Here is an 18,434-nt window from a genome sequence, read left to right on the forward strand (position 1 = left end):
ACCAGGAACCATTATGACGCCGAGCATTGGCCCGAGATCATATATATGATAGGCAGTGCAGCGACCTACAGTTGAATGAAAGGCAATGCCAGAGGTAGCTTAGGATGTCTCAGGATGTGGTAACTCACTTATGCCAGCTGCTCTATGAAAACCTGCATTCACAAGGACTAAGAGGCAGTCCAATGCCAGTGGCATTAAAAGTGACAGCGGCATTTAACTTCTGAGTGGCTTTTTCCAGGGATCCACTGGGGATATGTGTGGAGTATGCCAGTCTGCCACACACCAATGTATTCAGGAGGTGACAGATGCCCACTTTAGAGGAGCATATGATTTTGTTAAATTCAGTGCAGAGTCAGGCACTCAGCCCGCTGCAGGATTCCTACAAGTGCAAGGGGGAATTAACTGCACATGTGGTGCTGAGAGCTCCCTGGATCAGCCCACTGCATTCTTCAACAAAAAGGGGTTTCACTCAAATGAATGAGCAGCTGGTATGTGATTGTAAATCCTTCAGGTGTGTGCACACTGCCCAGGGAGCTCTCATGATGCCTACATCCTGAACAACTCGCAGGTGCCACGTGTTTGCTCCGCCTCATTGACTGCAGGGCTGGCTCATTGGTGACAGGGATTACTCACAGAGGACTTGGCTGATGACACCAATGTGAAATCCACGAAGTGCTGCTGAGGAGAGTACAATACTGCCCATGCATCAACAAGGGCAACAATAGAGCAGATGATAAATCTGCTTAAAATGAGGTCTGCTGCTTGGACTGCTCAGGTGGAGTGCTTCAGTACTTGCCAGAAAGAGTGCCCAGAATCATTGTGATCTGCGCCCTGCACAACCTCGCTCAGCAAATGGGGGATGGTTTTGGAGAGGGGGAGGTGGAGGGGCCAGATGTCCCCTCTGATGAGGATGAAGGGGACGGCAATGCTTCTGATGAGGAAGTGGATGTTGCAGATGCAGCAGCAGAAGCCAGGGCTATGGTGCAACATGGCAGTCAGGCCCGTGACAATCTTATCGCAACAAGATTCTGGGCCAAGTGAGGCACTGATACATCTCTACCAAGCTGTGTGCTATAATCCTCTATTGGCTGGTGGGTTCCTTCATGGACATGCACATTTTTGTTTCACTTCATTGTTTTTACATTCTGGTGGCTGCATTAAATTTTATGTTTTCTTGTTGAAACTGCTGGTATTGTGAATCTTTGTAATGGCCAATCTGAACACATCCCACTTGCGCAAAATGTGCTGCTCCAACAACATTGCAGCATCAGTGCCAGCAGAGGCACAACACTACCTACATAACAAAGGAACATAGGAACAGGAGTGGGCCATTCAACCCATCCAGCCTGCTCTGCTATTCAATTAGATCATGGTGATAATCTACCACAACACTACTTTCCCACACTATCTCCATATCCCTTGATGTACACTGCAGATAACGTTGCATATTCCCATGACCTCTGGCACCTGCAAGGAAAATTACTGCAGGCCTTTGGCACAATCAAACCCAATGCACGCTGCAATGGAAGGCACATAACTCTTAATTTGGCACACTTAATCTCATTCTCAAAATGGGGGCAATGCCTTGCAAAGAACTCTGTCCTGCAGACACCAGCAAGAGATGCAATGACTCGGCTGAAGACGTTGCTCAGACAGCAGCCTCAGATTGGGTTAATGCGGCCTGATAGGTAGCCAGGCACATTTCAAGGCCACAACTTTACAAATGATGCCCATGGTTCAATCCTACACATGTCAAGATACTCAGAGGTGCCACTACTGATGATGTGACACAATAAATGGTGTATCGATTGACCCACATCATCTGAGACTGGTCAGGGATGAAGTGCAATGCCTTTAAATGTACATGACCATTACAGCAATTGGCAACATAATGAAAATACAACATACATGAATAAAATGCAATTAAACATATTTTTACAAGTGTGTTTCATATATATAGTGATTAGACACTTGTGCTACCTTTGTGTCCTTATAATATCTTAATTTTCTTTTCCTATCACTACGCCTAAGTGCAGCCCTGACATCCAAAGCTGATATGGAAGCAATCTGCTGACTCCTATGCCCTGTTGCCAGAGGTGATCTTGCTGGCCATCCTCTGGTAGTCTGAGGCCTAGAGGGCTCCGGCCTGCTGCGAGTCTCCTGCACAAGTGCAGGTGCATCCTCCTTGACTTGACCTGCTGGAGGCAATGGGGTCACTGGCAGAGAGGAAGAGATGAAACAGGGCATGTGTCACTCCTTAAGGAGAAGGGGTATCTGGGGGGATGTTGAGGTGCCTTGTCCCCCTCCTGCCTAGCCACAGCTGCACTGCATTCATGGCTAGAGTAATATCTGGCACATATCTGGCAGCCACTGCATGTTCTGCTGATCCTGGCCGCCACCATTTCCATGGAGGCAGACAAGCACTCACATACCAGAGCCAATACAGGACTGATAATATGGATGGATTCTTCCAGCCTTCTCTCAAGTCTGTGCATGACCCCTGGCATCTCTACCTGATGTTCCTCTACCTGTCTCTGCATTTCCAACTTGACTCTATGGCTGCCTCTAGAGGCTAATCGTCTGCATGGAGCTCAGCAAGTGCCTGGTCTCCAGCAGTCCGCTGAGTGTCAGGGACCTCAGCTGTCACACCCTCCATCAACCGTGGCCATGTGTCAGTGATGTGCTCAGCAGATTGGGAACCCGAGCCCACTCTAAAATGTGCAGCCACTGAGGTGAATGTATTCTGCGATGGTGGAGAGTAAAAGTAAATGCCCTGAAAATGCTTCCACTGAGGCTCTGAGTCATCACCCTCAGAGCAGGTGATTGAGACAGAGGTGGAGCTGAGGGAGGAGCTGCGGCTGGAGCTCGAGGTGGAGCTGTGAGTGGGGCTGTGTTGGAGTTTGGGTGGATCTAGGGATGGACCTAGGGGTGGAGCAGGAGATAGAGCTGGAGATGGAGCTGGAGGTAGAGCTAGGTGGATAGGCTGTCTTGTCTTCTTTGCCCTGGACTTGCGGCACGGACCTGCAACGGAGAACAAAGGGAATTAGCTGATGATCATGCACACTCGCTTCTCTGAACAATGTTTCAGGTGTTAGCCCCGTACATCCATTGTCAACAGCAGACTGGAGGAATCCTCACTGAGTCATTGCAAGACTCTAGTCTCTCCATCTGCACATGCATGGTCCCAGTCCGCCCTGGCAAGTTCGCTGGCCTCCTCCCCGAAGGGAGTGGGGATTCTTTATGTTGGGTGGTCCTTCACCAGTCATGTTGCGCTCCCAATGATTGTGCGGATTTTACTGCAGATTTATAGAAGGATTTAGTGTCATCCCAATGGGCGCGTGAGCAGTCTATGAGCATTAATTCCTGTGACAACTCCTGAGCCCTCCACTTTAAGTGATTAATAACTACACTGTCCTGAAACTGATACAACATTCACATCCAATTAAGGTTACGGGCCTCTTTTCACCACCACTGGTATTTTACCAGCGTTGGGGGAACCCTCCACCATGTGTGGAAATCATCCAGGAAAATCTGGTGGCTTCCCAACAGGCTCAGGGGTGTGGCCTCCTGATTGGGCATACTGTGGCCCACAAAATGTTCCCACAAGGACCACTTCATTGGAAGCACAACAACCCAGACCCCACTTTCTTCCGAAGCCACTGCTCCCAGATGGCGCTGTTGGGATTGAAGAGCTGCTGTCCTTCAATTTGCCAGCTGCTCTTGGCAGCATGATTTTTGTCCCTTGAAAGGATAAGAGCCTCAACACCAGTTCATTAGACGCCTGATTGCCACAGAATCCAGTCAGGGCTACTTGAAACGGCCAAGGCAGAGTTGCCACCCCAACTTTTCAGCTCCATGTCAGGGGTCAACTCCGCCTTGACAAAGTTCAGCTCTTCGTGTGGGAGCCAGAGTATTTTCCATTGACCTAGAAGCAGTGATTTGCAGTGGCTTGCCCTTGTGGTGCACATAATTCACCAACAGAATAGAAAAGGGCTCAGACCTCCCACCAACAAAAACAGGTTTGTGCACTCCGCCTGCCACCCGTCCATTCTCTCTGCTGATATGTAAAATCAGCTCAGTAATCTAATACTTTTCAATAATGCAGCTGTTTTCAATCACTTGACATGTTCATACACATTATTTTCCTGCTAAATACCTCCCTTACTGTGGCTTGCAAACTACACGAAAAACTAGACAATCATTCTGGTCGATTGTTGACGAGAGTAGTAAATCTAATAGTTATAAGCAGAAGAGAATTTGAAATCCAACCATTGGATAAAAATGTGACGACTATTATTATTTAAGAAAGCAAAAGTTCGGAATATATGAAGGACTGAATAGCCCCTGCCACAACTTCCTTGATGGATTATCCACGAGGATGTTTATGTTAGTGTCCTGTTCATGACAAGTCCTTCATTCACTACTTTCTGTTACAAGACTGCTGGTCTTTTGTTGAATACATCCTACCCATCCCCCAACATCCTTCCTTTTCTCTCAAGAATAAATGACCTCTCATTTCTCTCCTTTCCCCCTCCCCACACATTTATTTTGATTGTATGAACGTTGCAGCAGGCTCATGTCCTTTTTGTAATCTAACAAATTGTAAAAATATTATATGTACACAAATGAGCTTCTGGGATGAAGCAAATCCTTGTTTTTGATTCAAATTAAACTGCCACTCTTTGATTTGGCATGGCTTAGCTTATTATGGATTCCTTATTCATTCTTTCTAATACTGATCCTGTTTACTGTTCTGTTTTAATTATGCCAGTAATGTTTTCTGCCAGTGACTCCAATGTAAATTACTGTAATTTTAATCTTTTTTGCAGTTACTGTAGGACCACTACTTAACATCCAAGTCTACAATAACAGCAACAAGTTATATTTGTATAAAATAATTCCAAATACACACTTAAAATTAGTCTCAATCTCTTGGGATGTTGCTTCTTTGGTAGCTGTGATGTTTTATCCAAATCTATAGGGCTTGGTTAGCTCAGTTGGCTAAATGGTTTAAGTGTGATGGAGTGGATTAACCCCTGTACTGGCTGTGGTAGCTTGTGGAGACCTGCCTCCTCATTTTTCTCCACGCTTGCAGAATGATGCAATTCAAGTTTTATATAACAGATTGTCTCTCTAATGGAAAGAAATGCCCATGGCCCTCTGTGGACTTTTTTTTCACAGAATCACAGAATTGTCACAGCACAGAAGGAGACCACTCGGCCCATCGTGTCCGCACTAGCTCTCCAGATCTTAACAATGCCAATCTCCTGCCCTTTCCTCGTAACCCTGCACATCGTTTCTATCTAACTAATCATCCAATGCCTCAATTGAACCTGCCTCCACCACACTTCCAGGCAGTGCATTCCAAACCCTAACTACTCACTCTGTGAAAAAGTTTTTTTCGCACCTTGCATCTGTTTCTTTTACAAAACAGTTTAAAACTGTGTCCTCTGGTTCTTGATCCATTTATGAGTGGGAACAGTTTCTCCCCATCTACACTGCCCAGACCCCTCATGGTTTTGAAAATTTGTCAAGTCTCCTCTTGGCCTTCTCCTGTCCAAGGAAAACAGTCCTAACTTCTCCAATCTTTCCTCATAATTGAAGTGCCTCATCCCTGGAACCATTCTCGTAAACCTCTTCTACACTCTCTCAAATGCATTCACATCCGTCCTATATTGTGGCACCCAGAACTGTACACAATACTCCAGCTGAGGTGTGTTCATTCTTTCATGGGATATGGGCATCGCTGGCAACGTCGGCAGTTGTTGCCCATCCCTAATAGCCCTTGATTTGAGTGGCTTGTTAGGCCATTCCACAGGGTCAACCACGTTGCTGTGGGTCTGGAGCCACATGTAGGCCAGACCTGGTAAGCAGGGCAGATTTCCTTCCCTAAAGGACATTAGTGATCCTGATGGGTTTTTAAGACAATTGATGATAGTTTCATGGTCACCGTAACCAAAACTAGCCTTCAGTTCCAGATTTTTTTTTAAAAATTGGATTTAAATCCCACCTCCTCCATTTGAACCCACATTCCCAGAGCATTAGCCTAGGACTCTGGATTACTAGCCCATTATCATTACCACTACTCCACCAGCGGCTGACTGGGTTTAGACTGAAATGAGATCATTTGACTTTTGTTTAGTAAAGTAAAATTTATATTTGTCACAAGCACATAAATTAATTACATTGGAGCTAAGTCACAAAATCACTTCTACCTAAAGCGGTTCTGCCACTGCCTTAATTCTGGGTGCTGTGAAATCTTCCTAATGTGTTTTTTGGACACTGTAGTTTTCACAGCAGAGACAACAGCAAATGAGCAGTTATTTTAAAGTCACAACTTCTGTTTCTAGTTGTTGGACCTTCATTGCCATAGCCTCCAGAGAACCCTGGGAATCTAAGCCTTGAGGTAGATCCAGATTCTTCTGGAGGCATTACCTTCCTCATTGACCCTAGAACATGGTGCCACCTACAAAGTTGTGTAAGTCCAACAGTTATCCTCATGTAAACAGATGTAACAAAAATTAAACAATGCTGTTGTATCTTTTAACAATTCCTTTACTCAGGGTAAGCGATTAGCTAATAAAGTCTAGTTCAAATCAAGGAACCTATTTATCAAAGTGTCAATCTCTTTTTGATCTAATGCAAACTCCAACCAATTGGCTTGTTTTGTAAATAAGTTTTGACCAACGCAAATATTCTTTGGTTACATAAAGAGATTGTGCCTATCTGCACTGAAATGATGGGTAATTTTGTCCAAAAAGCCAAATGTAAATATACTGAAGAGAATGTTTGATGGCAGGCTGTGCAATAACTTAACCACAATATTGATTAGAAAGACAGTGATTATAATTCTGCAGAAACTAATATTAATGTGACTGCTGCAGTATTTTAGAGCATGGCATTGATCACTTTGGATTCATGTACTATTGTTTTTCTTCCTTCTAAAGGTTCGGGTGACCCAAGGGAAGGAGCCTTCTCATCTGCTCAGTTTGTTTAAAGACAAGCCACTTATTATTTATAAGAATGGAACATCACGGAAAGAAGGACAGGCCCCTGTCTCTTCAAAACGCCTTTTTCAAGTCAGGAGGAATCTGGCTACTATTACAAGAATTGTGGAGGTAGGAAGGGTCATTCAAGGACATGCAGACATTACTGGAGAGCTACAGTTTTAATGACTCAAATATCAACGTGACCTTAATTATAGTAGTTTGAGAAATGTAGCGCACTTGTTTGAAGAAATAACTGATTGGATAAATAAAGAGTAGGTAATAGAGGATGTATGTGGACTTTCAGAAAGCATTCAATAATATAACAAGGGGCATAGAGCAAAGAAGTAATGAAAAATTGTGCAGAATATTCTTTAAGCCAAAAATAAAGCACTGGGTGCATTTTTGAGTGTTCTGTTATTAAAAGGGTATTAAACCATGGGGAGTATGTTAAATAGATTCATCAGGATGATGCCAAGGATAGGAAATTATAGTTACAAGAGGAGAATTGAGAGGATTATTTATACTGAAACAAATTTAACCAAAATGAGATTTAATGGGTATTTTAAAATTGAAAAGAATTTTGATAGAATGTATTCAGAAAGACTATTTTGTCCGGTTGGGAAATCAAAGGCGAGGTGGTCATCACTCTTAAATTAAGTGAGCAATTAGAAGCGATTTTGCAGGGTTGTTGAAGCATGGAATATTATGCTATGGGAATGTTTGAAGAAGAGACCCTTCCACTTTGACTTGGATTAATATTTGAAGCAGAGGAAGATATAAGTCTATGGAGAGGTAGTGGGGCAGTGGGATTAGTTTTGAGTTGCAACAAAAAGCCTGCATTGATGCACTGGAGTGATTGACCTCCTTCTGTGCTGTAACATTCTCTGGCTCCCCCCACAAACTCTAAGGGCAGAATTTTGCCCTCGGATGGCGTGCGGGCCCCACCGGCTTGGCGGCGGGCGGACAGCCCACCCCCGCCACCGAAATGGAGCCTGCCGCCATTTTGAATGGGCGGGCCAATTAAGGCCTGCCCAGCGGCCTGCCCATGCCCGGGGGGGAGGGAATCCCCAACAGTCATGCATGCGTGCGAAAGAGCACACTGCTCCCTGAGGCAAAGTCCTGTCTCAGGGACATTAGTGACAGGTAAGTAAACTCTAAAAATAGAAAAATATTAAAATTATTAACATGTCCCCCTCACGTGACAATGTCACATGAGATGGGACATGTTAATAATACACACTTAAAATTTATTACATTTTTAAAAAACGGACATGAAACTTCATCCCACCAGTGGATGAAGTTTCATGAATAATCTGGAGCCCGCTGGGGCTCCTGGCCTGCCCGCCAGTGTTAAGCTTGGACGGACAGGTCTTTAATTATCCTAACTAGCCTGTCAATGGCCTCAATTGGTCATTGACAGGTCGGCAGGCGGACAACTGATTTCGCTGTCCGCCCGCCTTCCTAAAAATTTATAGGGACCAGGATGATGTCAGGGATTCCTCCTGACGTCATCCCATGTCATTTTCTCCTCGATGAGCTGGCCTTGCCCCCAAAGTGCTGAGGGGAAAACCCTGTCCTATGTTTCTATGACTACATTTAACAAGATTATCCCCATGATGAAGTGATGTTTGCACAATGCTGATGATAAAGGTGTCAACAGTGCAATATCTCAGTTTACAGCTTTCAAACTTCAGGCATAATACTCAAGAGTAATTCTATTAATCAGTTTCATCCTTCTATCACTATGAAGGGAGGTTGTTGTTTTGAGGCTAGCAGCTTCTGTTCTAAGGCCAAGGACTATTCCCTGAGCTCCAGCTATTGAAACACATTGTTAATGACAACACCTTACCTAAACCACAGAGAGCCTTTCAAACACTCCTCAAAATGTACCATTTGTTTCATGTGTACCTTTCTTTCTCTTCCTGACGTACTTTGTTGGATTTTAGAGACATAGCTCTTACTTGCAAACTGGTGAAGGTAGAGTGGAATCGGGGGCCTCTTGGTGGGGGTGTGTAGGTTGGAAGCCTCGAGGTGGGACCAAGTGGTGGAAGGTCAGTGGAGGGGTGACCAATCACGGAGGCTTCTCAGGCTGGCATCTGGATCCAGGAGGTAGTTATAAGTTCACTCTCCCCTTCAATTTGTCAAGTACTGACTTTGATGAAACGGTCAGGCTTTCAGGTTCTTGGGAAACTTGGCCAATCAGAGTTAAAGTTGGAAAAAGGAATGACAATGAACCTTGCAGTCTCACTATTATATTTGAAGTTCCAGCGCACCTCATTGGAATGGATTGATCATCCGCCTACATTCCAACCTCGGTTAAAACTGGAACAGAATGTGTTGGAGACACGTTTGGGTTGGGAAGATTTTTCAGACTTTAGTTCCTCACATGAACCAGACCCACCCTTTTTTGAGGTTAAAATTCCCCTTCCCCAGGTCATTTATAAAACTTGGAAGAGTAATTGGACCAAAAACTAACTTTTGGGGAACAATAAACCACTTCCCAATCTGAAAAAAAAAATCCAGTTACCACACTTTGCTTCATGTCACTGAGCCAATTTCATATGCTGCCACTCTCCCCTTAATTCCATGGGCGTCCATCTTCTTCAACAAATCTCCTGTGTGGCTCTTTGTCAAATGCCTTCCAGAAGCCTGTATATACAACATCCCTACTGCACTACCTTAATTAATGCTCCCTGTTACCTCATCAAAGAATTCAATCTAATTAGTCAGACATGATTTATCTTTAAAATTCTATGCTAGAATTCTATGCTTGTCCAAATTAAAGGTTACCTTGTCCCTGATAATGAGACAGAATTTTATAGGCCTGCAGAAGTGGGCTAGGAGGAGGTTGGGGGTGAGAAGGGGACAAAATATTGGCAGGGGTGGGGGGAGGTGTGGAGTACCCTTTGACTTCAGGAAAATAGAGGATGACCCTTCAATCCAGAGGCAAATTATATTACATAAGTGACCAATTAAGGGCATCTTTCTGCCACCCCTGGCATTTTACCTCTACCATGTGCGAAGACCACCTGGTAAACCCTGGTGCCTCCCTGTTGGTTCCGGGTGGGGGTGGGCCATCCTAATTAGGCACTCTGTGACCACAATATGGCCCCCACATGGCAACAGTTTCCTCTGCAACTACAACCCCTCTGCCCTCACCAACCACAACACACACCTTACTGGAGCATGCTTGACTCGCCCCAACAACCCTCAACCCCTTTTCTCTTGCTCTGAGGCTGGCGTCCATCACTGGGTGTTGTCACAGCAGGGGCCACTTCAACAGAAGCTCATTAGCTGCAAGATTGCCATGAAATCCTGTCATGGCTCCCCCAAACGACCAAGGCAGATGCAGTAGCAGCCTTCACGAGGGAATTGGATAAATACATAAAGGAAGAAAAGTTGAAGGGAAATGGGGAAAGAGCTGGGGAGTGGGACTGACATGATTAGGTAGAAAGTTATGCTAAATCTTTTGTAAATGTTTAAAATGAGTTTTTCTATATTAATAAAAATTGATAAAGTATATTCTGGTTAATCAGGGAAGCAAGGATAAAAGGAGTGCATTACAATTTCCACTGAGGTTCTCCTGATCTCCTGCTTGGAGTTTCCACCAATCTTGTACTGAAGTTACAGCTCTCCAGAATATCCTGACCAATTCTGGGCACCTCACTTCAGAAAGGATGTCAAGGCTGTGGAGTCTGGAGTGGTTGCAGCCTCAGCAGGCCAAATGACCTCCTTTAGTGCTGTATATTCTATAATTCTATCAGATATTCCATTTTTTTAGGAACAAAATATCATAGAACATTCCAGTGATTTATGTGATCATAATTAGATTAAGGTATGCCTGAGATCCTCAGAAAATCAGTAATCGTGACTGCCAGTAATGCATCTTTTTCACAATTTCCATGACAAAAAAATGGCCTTTATATATGATTTACTAGAAACTATGGGCAGAACTCTGTTCAATTTTCAAAGCTACTAAAAAGCTTAAGTGTGACATTTCATGGCACAACCGCTATTTAAAAAATAAATCTCCATAAATTCTCTTCACTGCATGGGCATGACGTAGTCAGAAATGGGCGGGAAAGATAATTCTATCTTCATTTATTACATCAATCACTGCCAGTGGTGATATTGTTTATTTTGTGGCCTCAGTAGTTTTCAGGTGGCTACCTGGGATCAGTAAATTAGCCACTGCTTCTGGAGAGACCTATAACCAGTTACTGCTGGCATTTAACAAAGTAATTGTGAAATTGAAATCATTATTTACAGGTTCACCCAACATTGCTCACTGACTTATTGCACCACCAAATAGGATATAAATTTCTGCATCATGGATTGAAGTTATTACTAATTATAGAATCATAGAATGATACAGCACAGAAGGAAACTATTTGTTCCATTTGTCCTCATTGCCATCAGCACCTTCGGAGTAGCGGTAGCTTCCAGCAGTGCACCCACCAGAGACCAGGGTCAGCGGGGGACCCAGGCCACAGGTGAGTGGGGGTGAGATGGAGGTCACGGGTGGGAAAAGTGAGAGGAATAGAAGGGGGCAGTGGGGCCAACACTAAGCAAAGGGGGGTGGCTCTTAGCAGACCCTCTCCCCTTCCCAATGCTGGATCTCTCAATTAGGCATTGAGTGCCAGACAGTGAGTGATCCCCCTACGGGTTTGCTTTCCAGGCTTCCCCAATGGTGACTGTCCACCTGCCACTGGTTGATTACCAGAAGTGATGAGATGAAGCCCATTTAAGTGTCTCAGTTGGCAGCGGGGTGGCCATGGACTTAATCTGGCAGAGGCAGGAAGGTAGCGGGGTCCTTATCTGGCATCCTGCCAGCCAATTAAATGCCCTCCACCTTTAAATTGAATTCCACCCAACTTGTGTGTGTTGGATCTTTGAAAGAACTATCCAACCCATCCCACTTTCCAGCTTTTTTCCCATTAGCGGTGCAAATTTTCCCCTTTAAGTATTTAAGTACTTGCCTTGATAAAATTACAATTGAATATTCTTCCAACATACCACCCTTTCGGGCATTGCATTGCAAATCAGAGCAATTCCCTGTTTACATTTAATTTTCCTTATGCTGCCTCTTCTGTCAATTATCTTAAATCTGTATCCCTGTATCATTATCTGCATCAAAACTGGAACTCTCTGCTCAACGCCCCTCTCCTGCCTTCCTGTCCTTGCAAACATCATTCCCCCACACATCCGCCAACTGATGAAAACCCACAAGCTGGTTGAAAACATCCATGATACACCTCACTTACCACTCCACAATGATACATTCAATCCACCTACTGCCTGCCTTCCATTTCAGTGCCCATTTGGAGTAATCTCCCTAAGCAAGTATACCGGCAACATCCTTTGCACCAAGGAATGGAAAACACACAAAAGTCACTAATAAGCTGCTTGTGACAAACCCACATGCCGAATGGCAGGCTTTGATTTACCACAGTGGAGTGGTCCTTGCTAAACAGTTTCAGGACAAGTCAGGAGCCCTGTGCAGCCAACCTCCACCACTGGGATCTCAGTCGAAACCCCTTATGCACTTGTGCAAAGACAGAAACGATGCTGCTCATCACTGAGGAGTGTCCCCTCTACAGACTAAGTGGCGGAATAATCACTTTAAATTCAGCTAATGAGGAGGTGATAGCTTGGCTCCGGGCATTTGCATTCGCTAAATAATAAATAATCTGTATCCTCTGGTTATTGTCTCTTGTGCCACTGGAAATAGTTGTTCTTTATTTACTCAATCAAAATCCTTAATGATTTTGAACACTTCTATCAAATAAATCCCCCCTTTCTCTTCTGTGCTCCAATGAGAATAACCCCAGCTTTATCGGTCTCTCTGAAGTATCACATCCCTTAAACCATTCTCATAACCCTCTACATCTACTCCAGAGCCTTGATGTCCTTCCTAATGTGCAATGCCCAGAAATGGTCAATATATGCCAGATGGGGCCTAACCAGTGTTTTACAGAAATTTGGTATAACCTCCTTGTTTTTGTATTCTATGGCCTGAATTTTTGCTCCTGGGTTGGGAGCTTGGAGTTGGAATGTTTCCCGGCTCCGCAAACCCAACCTGGGAGAAAGTGCCCCGGAAATTGGGATTTTTGTTCTGGATTGGCAAGCTTCTCTGGGGGTTGGGCTAAGAAATCACTGAACAGGTTCCTCTTGACAGTTGCTTTTGACACCTTTGTCCATTTTGATAGTTTTGACAGTTCCTTTTGATAGCTCTCTTGATAATTTCAAGGAATTTCTGCACCTTTTGCACACATTCATGACCACTTTAACAATCCTGAAGGGCACCTTAATTCACCCAAAGGTGCCCCAGGAACCATACCCAGAGGGATACCCTACCTCTCCAAAGGGGTATCCCACCTTTCCAAAGGACTCTGCAAAGTCTACCAACAGGTCTAATCTGTACACATCATGTTTTCTACTCCTGGCTAATGAAAATCAGACATGACTGGAGGCAACTGTTGTTTAAAAGGGCAGCTGCCTCTGCAAAATGCTTATGCACAAATCCTGACCCTGGTTCATTCCCGCGCTTATGAAAACAGTCCGTGTTTGGGGTGGGATTTTATACCTCTGCCTTTTATGCCATTTTCCCGATGACTGAGAAGTTCTCTGTCATTGTGAAAATTCAGGCATATACTGGTATTTATGAAACCCTGAATCGTAAATATCTTTTAACAGCCTTCTCAACTTCAAAGATTTGTGAATGTACCCCTAGGTCTCTATGTTCCTGCACTCCCATTAAAATTGTACCGTTTAGTTTATATTGCCTTTCCTCATTCTTCCTACCAAGATAAGTCACCTCAAACTTCGCTGTATTAAATTTCATCTTGCCATGTGTCTTCCCATTTCTCCAGTCTGTCTTTTTTCTCCCTTCTGAAGTCTGCTACTATCCTCATCGCTGTTAATAAAGCGCCAGACTTTCATGAAGGAGATGGGTATCAGGGGTTGAGAAAGTTCCTGACTCTGAAAATCCATCTCCATTGAGGAGGCCCCAGCCCATTATATTTTAGGTCTGGGAAGATGGAGGCAGGATGGAGTCCTGCCCACCACTGCCAGAGGCAGGCCTGAAATGGCACTGGAAGTGGGAGGATGGAGAGGGCAGTGGCAAAGCAGGCAGGCTGGAAGGCCCACATCAATTTAATGGGGCATCAGCCCTTTTGTCATCATAAATGTCAGGCCCTCAAGCTCTCAGAAGTACATTGGTAATTAGGCCATCTGGAAAAACCTTCTGTTCTGTTTCTGTTGATACAGTTGCTAAATGGGCTCATTATGAATGCTTGGCTGAACTCCAAGAATAACTAATCCACTTAGGTCTCAGCGGGGGCCTGTTTATACCACTGTAGAGGCGAGTAAAAGCTTTGTTTGTATGCCATATTTATTCCCTTGTAATAACTAGATCTTTCTTTGATGGGTTTTTCAATGCTTGAGTGTTTATTGAAATAAGATTAACAAGTTAGAAGTAGATAAAACCCAACATTGATACTGAGAATAGTTGTGATTTATTTATAGCTTTATACATAGGTAGGAGGGCCAATGTAATTCAAAGGGAAAGTTGAATTGTTTTTTTATTTTGGCTCTTCACTCAGGAGCAGGGCTCCTTTGTAGTTCACAACCTCTCTGAGAAGCTGTGAACCACATCTACTAATGAACTGGCCCTACTCGATCAAAAGTGCAAGGAGTCTGATATGCAACACCCCCCCCCCCCCCACAATGGAGCCAGCAAGGGCGGGAGTGCTACATTTGAGCTTGCAACCACCACCCTTATCCTGCACTGGTCAAAATTGCTGGAAATGGCAATGATGCTGGAATCCAGCATTGGATCCACCATGTCCTGCTCACCATTTTTAAAGGACTCCCTACTTGGCGAGAATCTGAGGCTAAGTTTCCAAGTTTAATGTTATCCGCAGACTTTTAAATTATGCCCTATATACCCAAGGTCAGGCTGTTTTGTTTTTTTATTCATTCATGGGATGCCTAGGCCAGTATTTATTGCCCATCCCTAATTGCCCTGTTTTTGCAGAGGGCATTTAAGAATCAACTGCATTGCTGTGGGTCTGGAGTCAAATATAGGCCAGACCAGCTAAGGATGGCAGATTTCCTTCCAATCAGCAATGGTTACATGGTCATCATCAGGCTTTTAATTCCAGATTTTAATTGAATTCAAATTTCGCCATCTGCCATGGTGGGATTCAAACCTGGATCCCCAGAGAATTACCCTGGGTCTCTAGAGTCCAGTACCAATACCACTATGTTACCACCTCCTCCATAAGAACACAGGTACTAATATCAACCCATGGGGGATACAACTGCACACTTCTCTCCAGTCTGAAAAACAATTATTTACCACTACTGTTTTCTTTCTAGTCCTCAATCAATTTTGCATCCATGCCACCCCTGTCAATTTAATCCAACGTGATTAATTAGCTAACGATTATCTGCTACTTTATTAAATGCTTCTTGAAAGTCCATATACACAACAACAGCCCTACCCAACCCAACTCTCTCCATTACTTCATCAAAGAATTCAATCAAGTTAGTCAAACACTAATGAAAGGTCATTGGACTGAAACATCGGGTGGAATTTTACAGCCCCGTCGTGGTGGGGGCGGGGCTATAAAATATGGTGAACCATTCAAAAGTCCATTCTGCCAGTCATCTCCATGAAGGCTGCTGGACCCATTGAGTATTTCCAGCATTTTCTGTTTTTATTTGTGTATAAATCTGTCCTGACTTTCATTTATTAACCCATAGTTTTCCCAGTGCCAATTAGTTTTGCCCTGTGTTATTGTTTCTATGGGCAGAGGTTTGCCCTTGTTTGGTGGGCTCAGTTGGGGTGAGCAGGGGCGGTCGGGAAGCTGACTGCTGCCTGCGATTGGGGCCAGACCATGATTTCATGCTAGTGTGCCAATTAAGGTGAAACGCAAGCAGCAGCGCTCAGCACTGCCTGTGTGGGGGTGGTGGTGAGGAGGGCGAGTGCGAACTTCACACAAGCATGCGAATGCATCCTAGAAAATCTCCCTGAGGCACAGAGCTGCCTCAGGGAGATGAACAGTTTTAAAAATTAGAAATAAAGATTTTTAAATGCTATAAACCATGTTGCCTCATGTGACTCTGTCACATTAGTAGGGAGATGTTATAAATGAAATTTTAAAAATGCTATTTTATTTTTATTTGATGTTGGAAACCTCATGCTGCCCATGGATGAGGTTTCCAAAAAAATTCAAAGGCTGCTTGACCTCTTCACCTGCCTGCCAACTGTAAAGCTGGACAGGCAGCAAAAAATTTGTTTCAATTACCTTGTTAATGGCCTTAATAGGCCTTTTAATTGTCGGCAGGCGCACTGCTGAGTCCAGCGCACGCCCACTGACCTAAATATTGTGCGTCACTTTATGCTTGAGCCGGTCAGGCATGCACCCACCTGCTGAGGTAATGATTCTGCCCCATAAGTTTCCCCATTGATATTATACTGGCTGGATGGTAGTTGCTGCGTTTAAGCATCTCACTTTTCTGAACAGAGGTGTAACACTGGCAATGCTCCAGTTGTCTGAATTCTATATTTAAGAAGGATTGGGAAATTTCTATTACTTCTGTTTGACTTTTTAAAATCTTCTTCTCGATTCCTCCATAGTAAATAAACATTGGTACAGTTTATTCTGGTGAATCAGGGCACCCTTGATAATGTCATTGGTTAAAAGTGTGCATTTTTGCCTTGTAGCCACTTGTTACAGAAAGCCAAGTTTTGTTTGTGTTTAGAAATGGCAAATTTCTTCACTTTAGCTTCTTTCCATGTTGATAGGTCACAAGTACCAACCTGGTAACATCTGTCTGATGTGCAAACTTGTCAAAGATGATGCATAGATTCCAATGATTTATTTTTGTTCAATTGTCAGGTTGATGTGGATGCTCAGTCTCTGAATTCTAATGATGTTTTTGTACTAAAATTACCAAATACTGCATATCTTTGGATTGGAAAAGGAGCCAGTGGTGAGGAAGAGAATGGAGCTAAATATCTTACATCTGTCCTACAATGCACAGCAACCAGGATTAATGAAGGGGAAGAACCTGGTAAGATTTCCATTGGTGAACAGCTATTCCATTAAAAAGTCAGAATTTGAAGACGTTTTAAAACATATTAATTTATACCTTTGTATATAAATTACTTGCCTATGTGTTTCATATGGTTTCTTCACCAGATGCATTTTGGAATGCTGTTGGCGGCAGGAAGGAGTATCAAACTTCAACTATGTTACAAAGCGCTACAGACGACTATCAGCCTCGCTTATTTGCTTGTTCAAATAAAACTGGATGCTTCATTGTAAGTTTTTTATTGAAATAAATTGTACCTAGTATTCATATAAATCTCCTGTGAGCTCTAATCAAACATCTAATCAAACAAAATAATATTTTTTTCCCTTTTTTTCCTGGCAAATTTGCGCTCGTGAAATTAAAGAATGTTGGTTTTATTTCTCAACATCCACAACACTGTAATAAAAACAGAAAATGCTGAAAATACTCAGCAGGTCAGGCAGCAACTGTGGAGAGAGGAACAGCTGTGGTGAGTGGAATTTAGTTGCAATGACAGGGGTCCCACTCACCAGTTGGAGAATCAGTGGGAGCCCTGTCATTGCCTTTACACAGGAAGTCTGACATAATTGCAAGGGACGGAGGGGTGGTGAGGAGGTTTGGATGCAAGGGCAGAGGAGGTGGTTTTCAGCGAGCCTCCTTCTTCCCGGTGCTGGGTCCCTCGATTCGAGTGTTTGCTGGGCAGCTCCCTGGAAGCACAGGAGACCTGTGCAAGTCACGTTAAATGCCTGAGCTGCCATTAATCCTGGTGGGCTCAGAAATAATTGGTTTCAAATGGCTTGTTGATGACCCTAATTCCCATCTGCCACAAGCAGGTGGATTTCCCGCAATGGGCCCTTCCCACCCCTCACTAAATGTGGGACAGTTTTCCTGCCACTGGGAGTCAGGGGTGTGGCCTCCCACACAATTCTCCCGGCCCACCCTCGTCAGCAGGTTCCAGTAAAGTCCACCCATTGTTTCAGGCCTCTCCTCAAAACTGGCAAATGTTCTAGATGTTCAAGGTTTTAATTAAGTACAGAGTTGGGGAAAGGGTGAAGAGGTGGGAAAAGCAAAAGGAAAGGTCTGTCGTAGGTTGGAAGCAGGAGAGATTAAATGACTAGAGAGATGATGGTGCCAGGCAAAATGAAGCAAAAGATGGCTCTAGAAGAGGTGTAATTGGGAAACACAGGGTGGCACTCAGTGGAGGCGACAGGGGTCTTGCCTGCTGGCTGGAAAGACAGCGAGAGCCCTCTGTCACCCTCTTTCGGGAAGGCCCACTGAAATACGTGTCAATCAAACTTAACTGGACAATGGCAGGCTTTCCCCGGGACTAAGCACCTCAGGGACAAAAATCCTACCCCAGAG

The 18,434-nt window shown here is 44.0% G+C and overlaps 1 protein-coding gene across 3 annotated transcripts in view; it reads left to right on the forward strand.

Moving 5' to 3' along the window:
- scin (scinderin) overlaps positions 1-18,434 on the forward strand; it is a 153,701-nt gene that overhangs the window by 118,220 nt on the left and 17,047 nt on the right. For 2 of the 3 annotated variants that reach the window (XM_041184253.1, XM_041184252.1), the window contains exons 11-13: positions 6,948-7,118; positions 16,898-17,072; positions 17,201-17,322. In XM_041184253.1, the coding sequence (XP_041040187.1) occupies positions 6,948-7,118; positions 16,898-17,072; positions 17,201-17,322 (468 nt within the window). The remainder of the gene's footprint in view (positions 1-6,947; positions 7,119-16,897; positions 17,073-17,200; positions 17,323-18,434) is intronic. The other variant, XR_005942622.1, reaches the window with a different exon arrangement.

This window comes from Carcharodon carcharias, chromosome 3 (genome assembly GCF_017639515.1).
Source record: "Carcharodon carcharias isolate sCarCar2 chromosome 3, sCarCar2.pri, whole genome shotgun sequence".
Lineage (NCBI taxonomy): Eukaryota > Metazoa > Chordata > Chondrichthyes > Lamniformes > Lamnidae > Carcharodon > Carcharodon carcharias.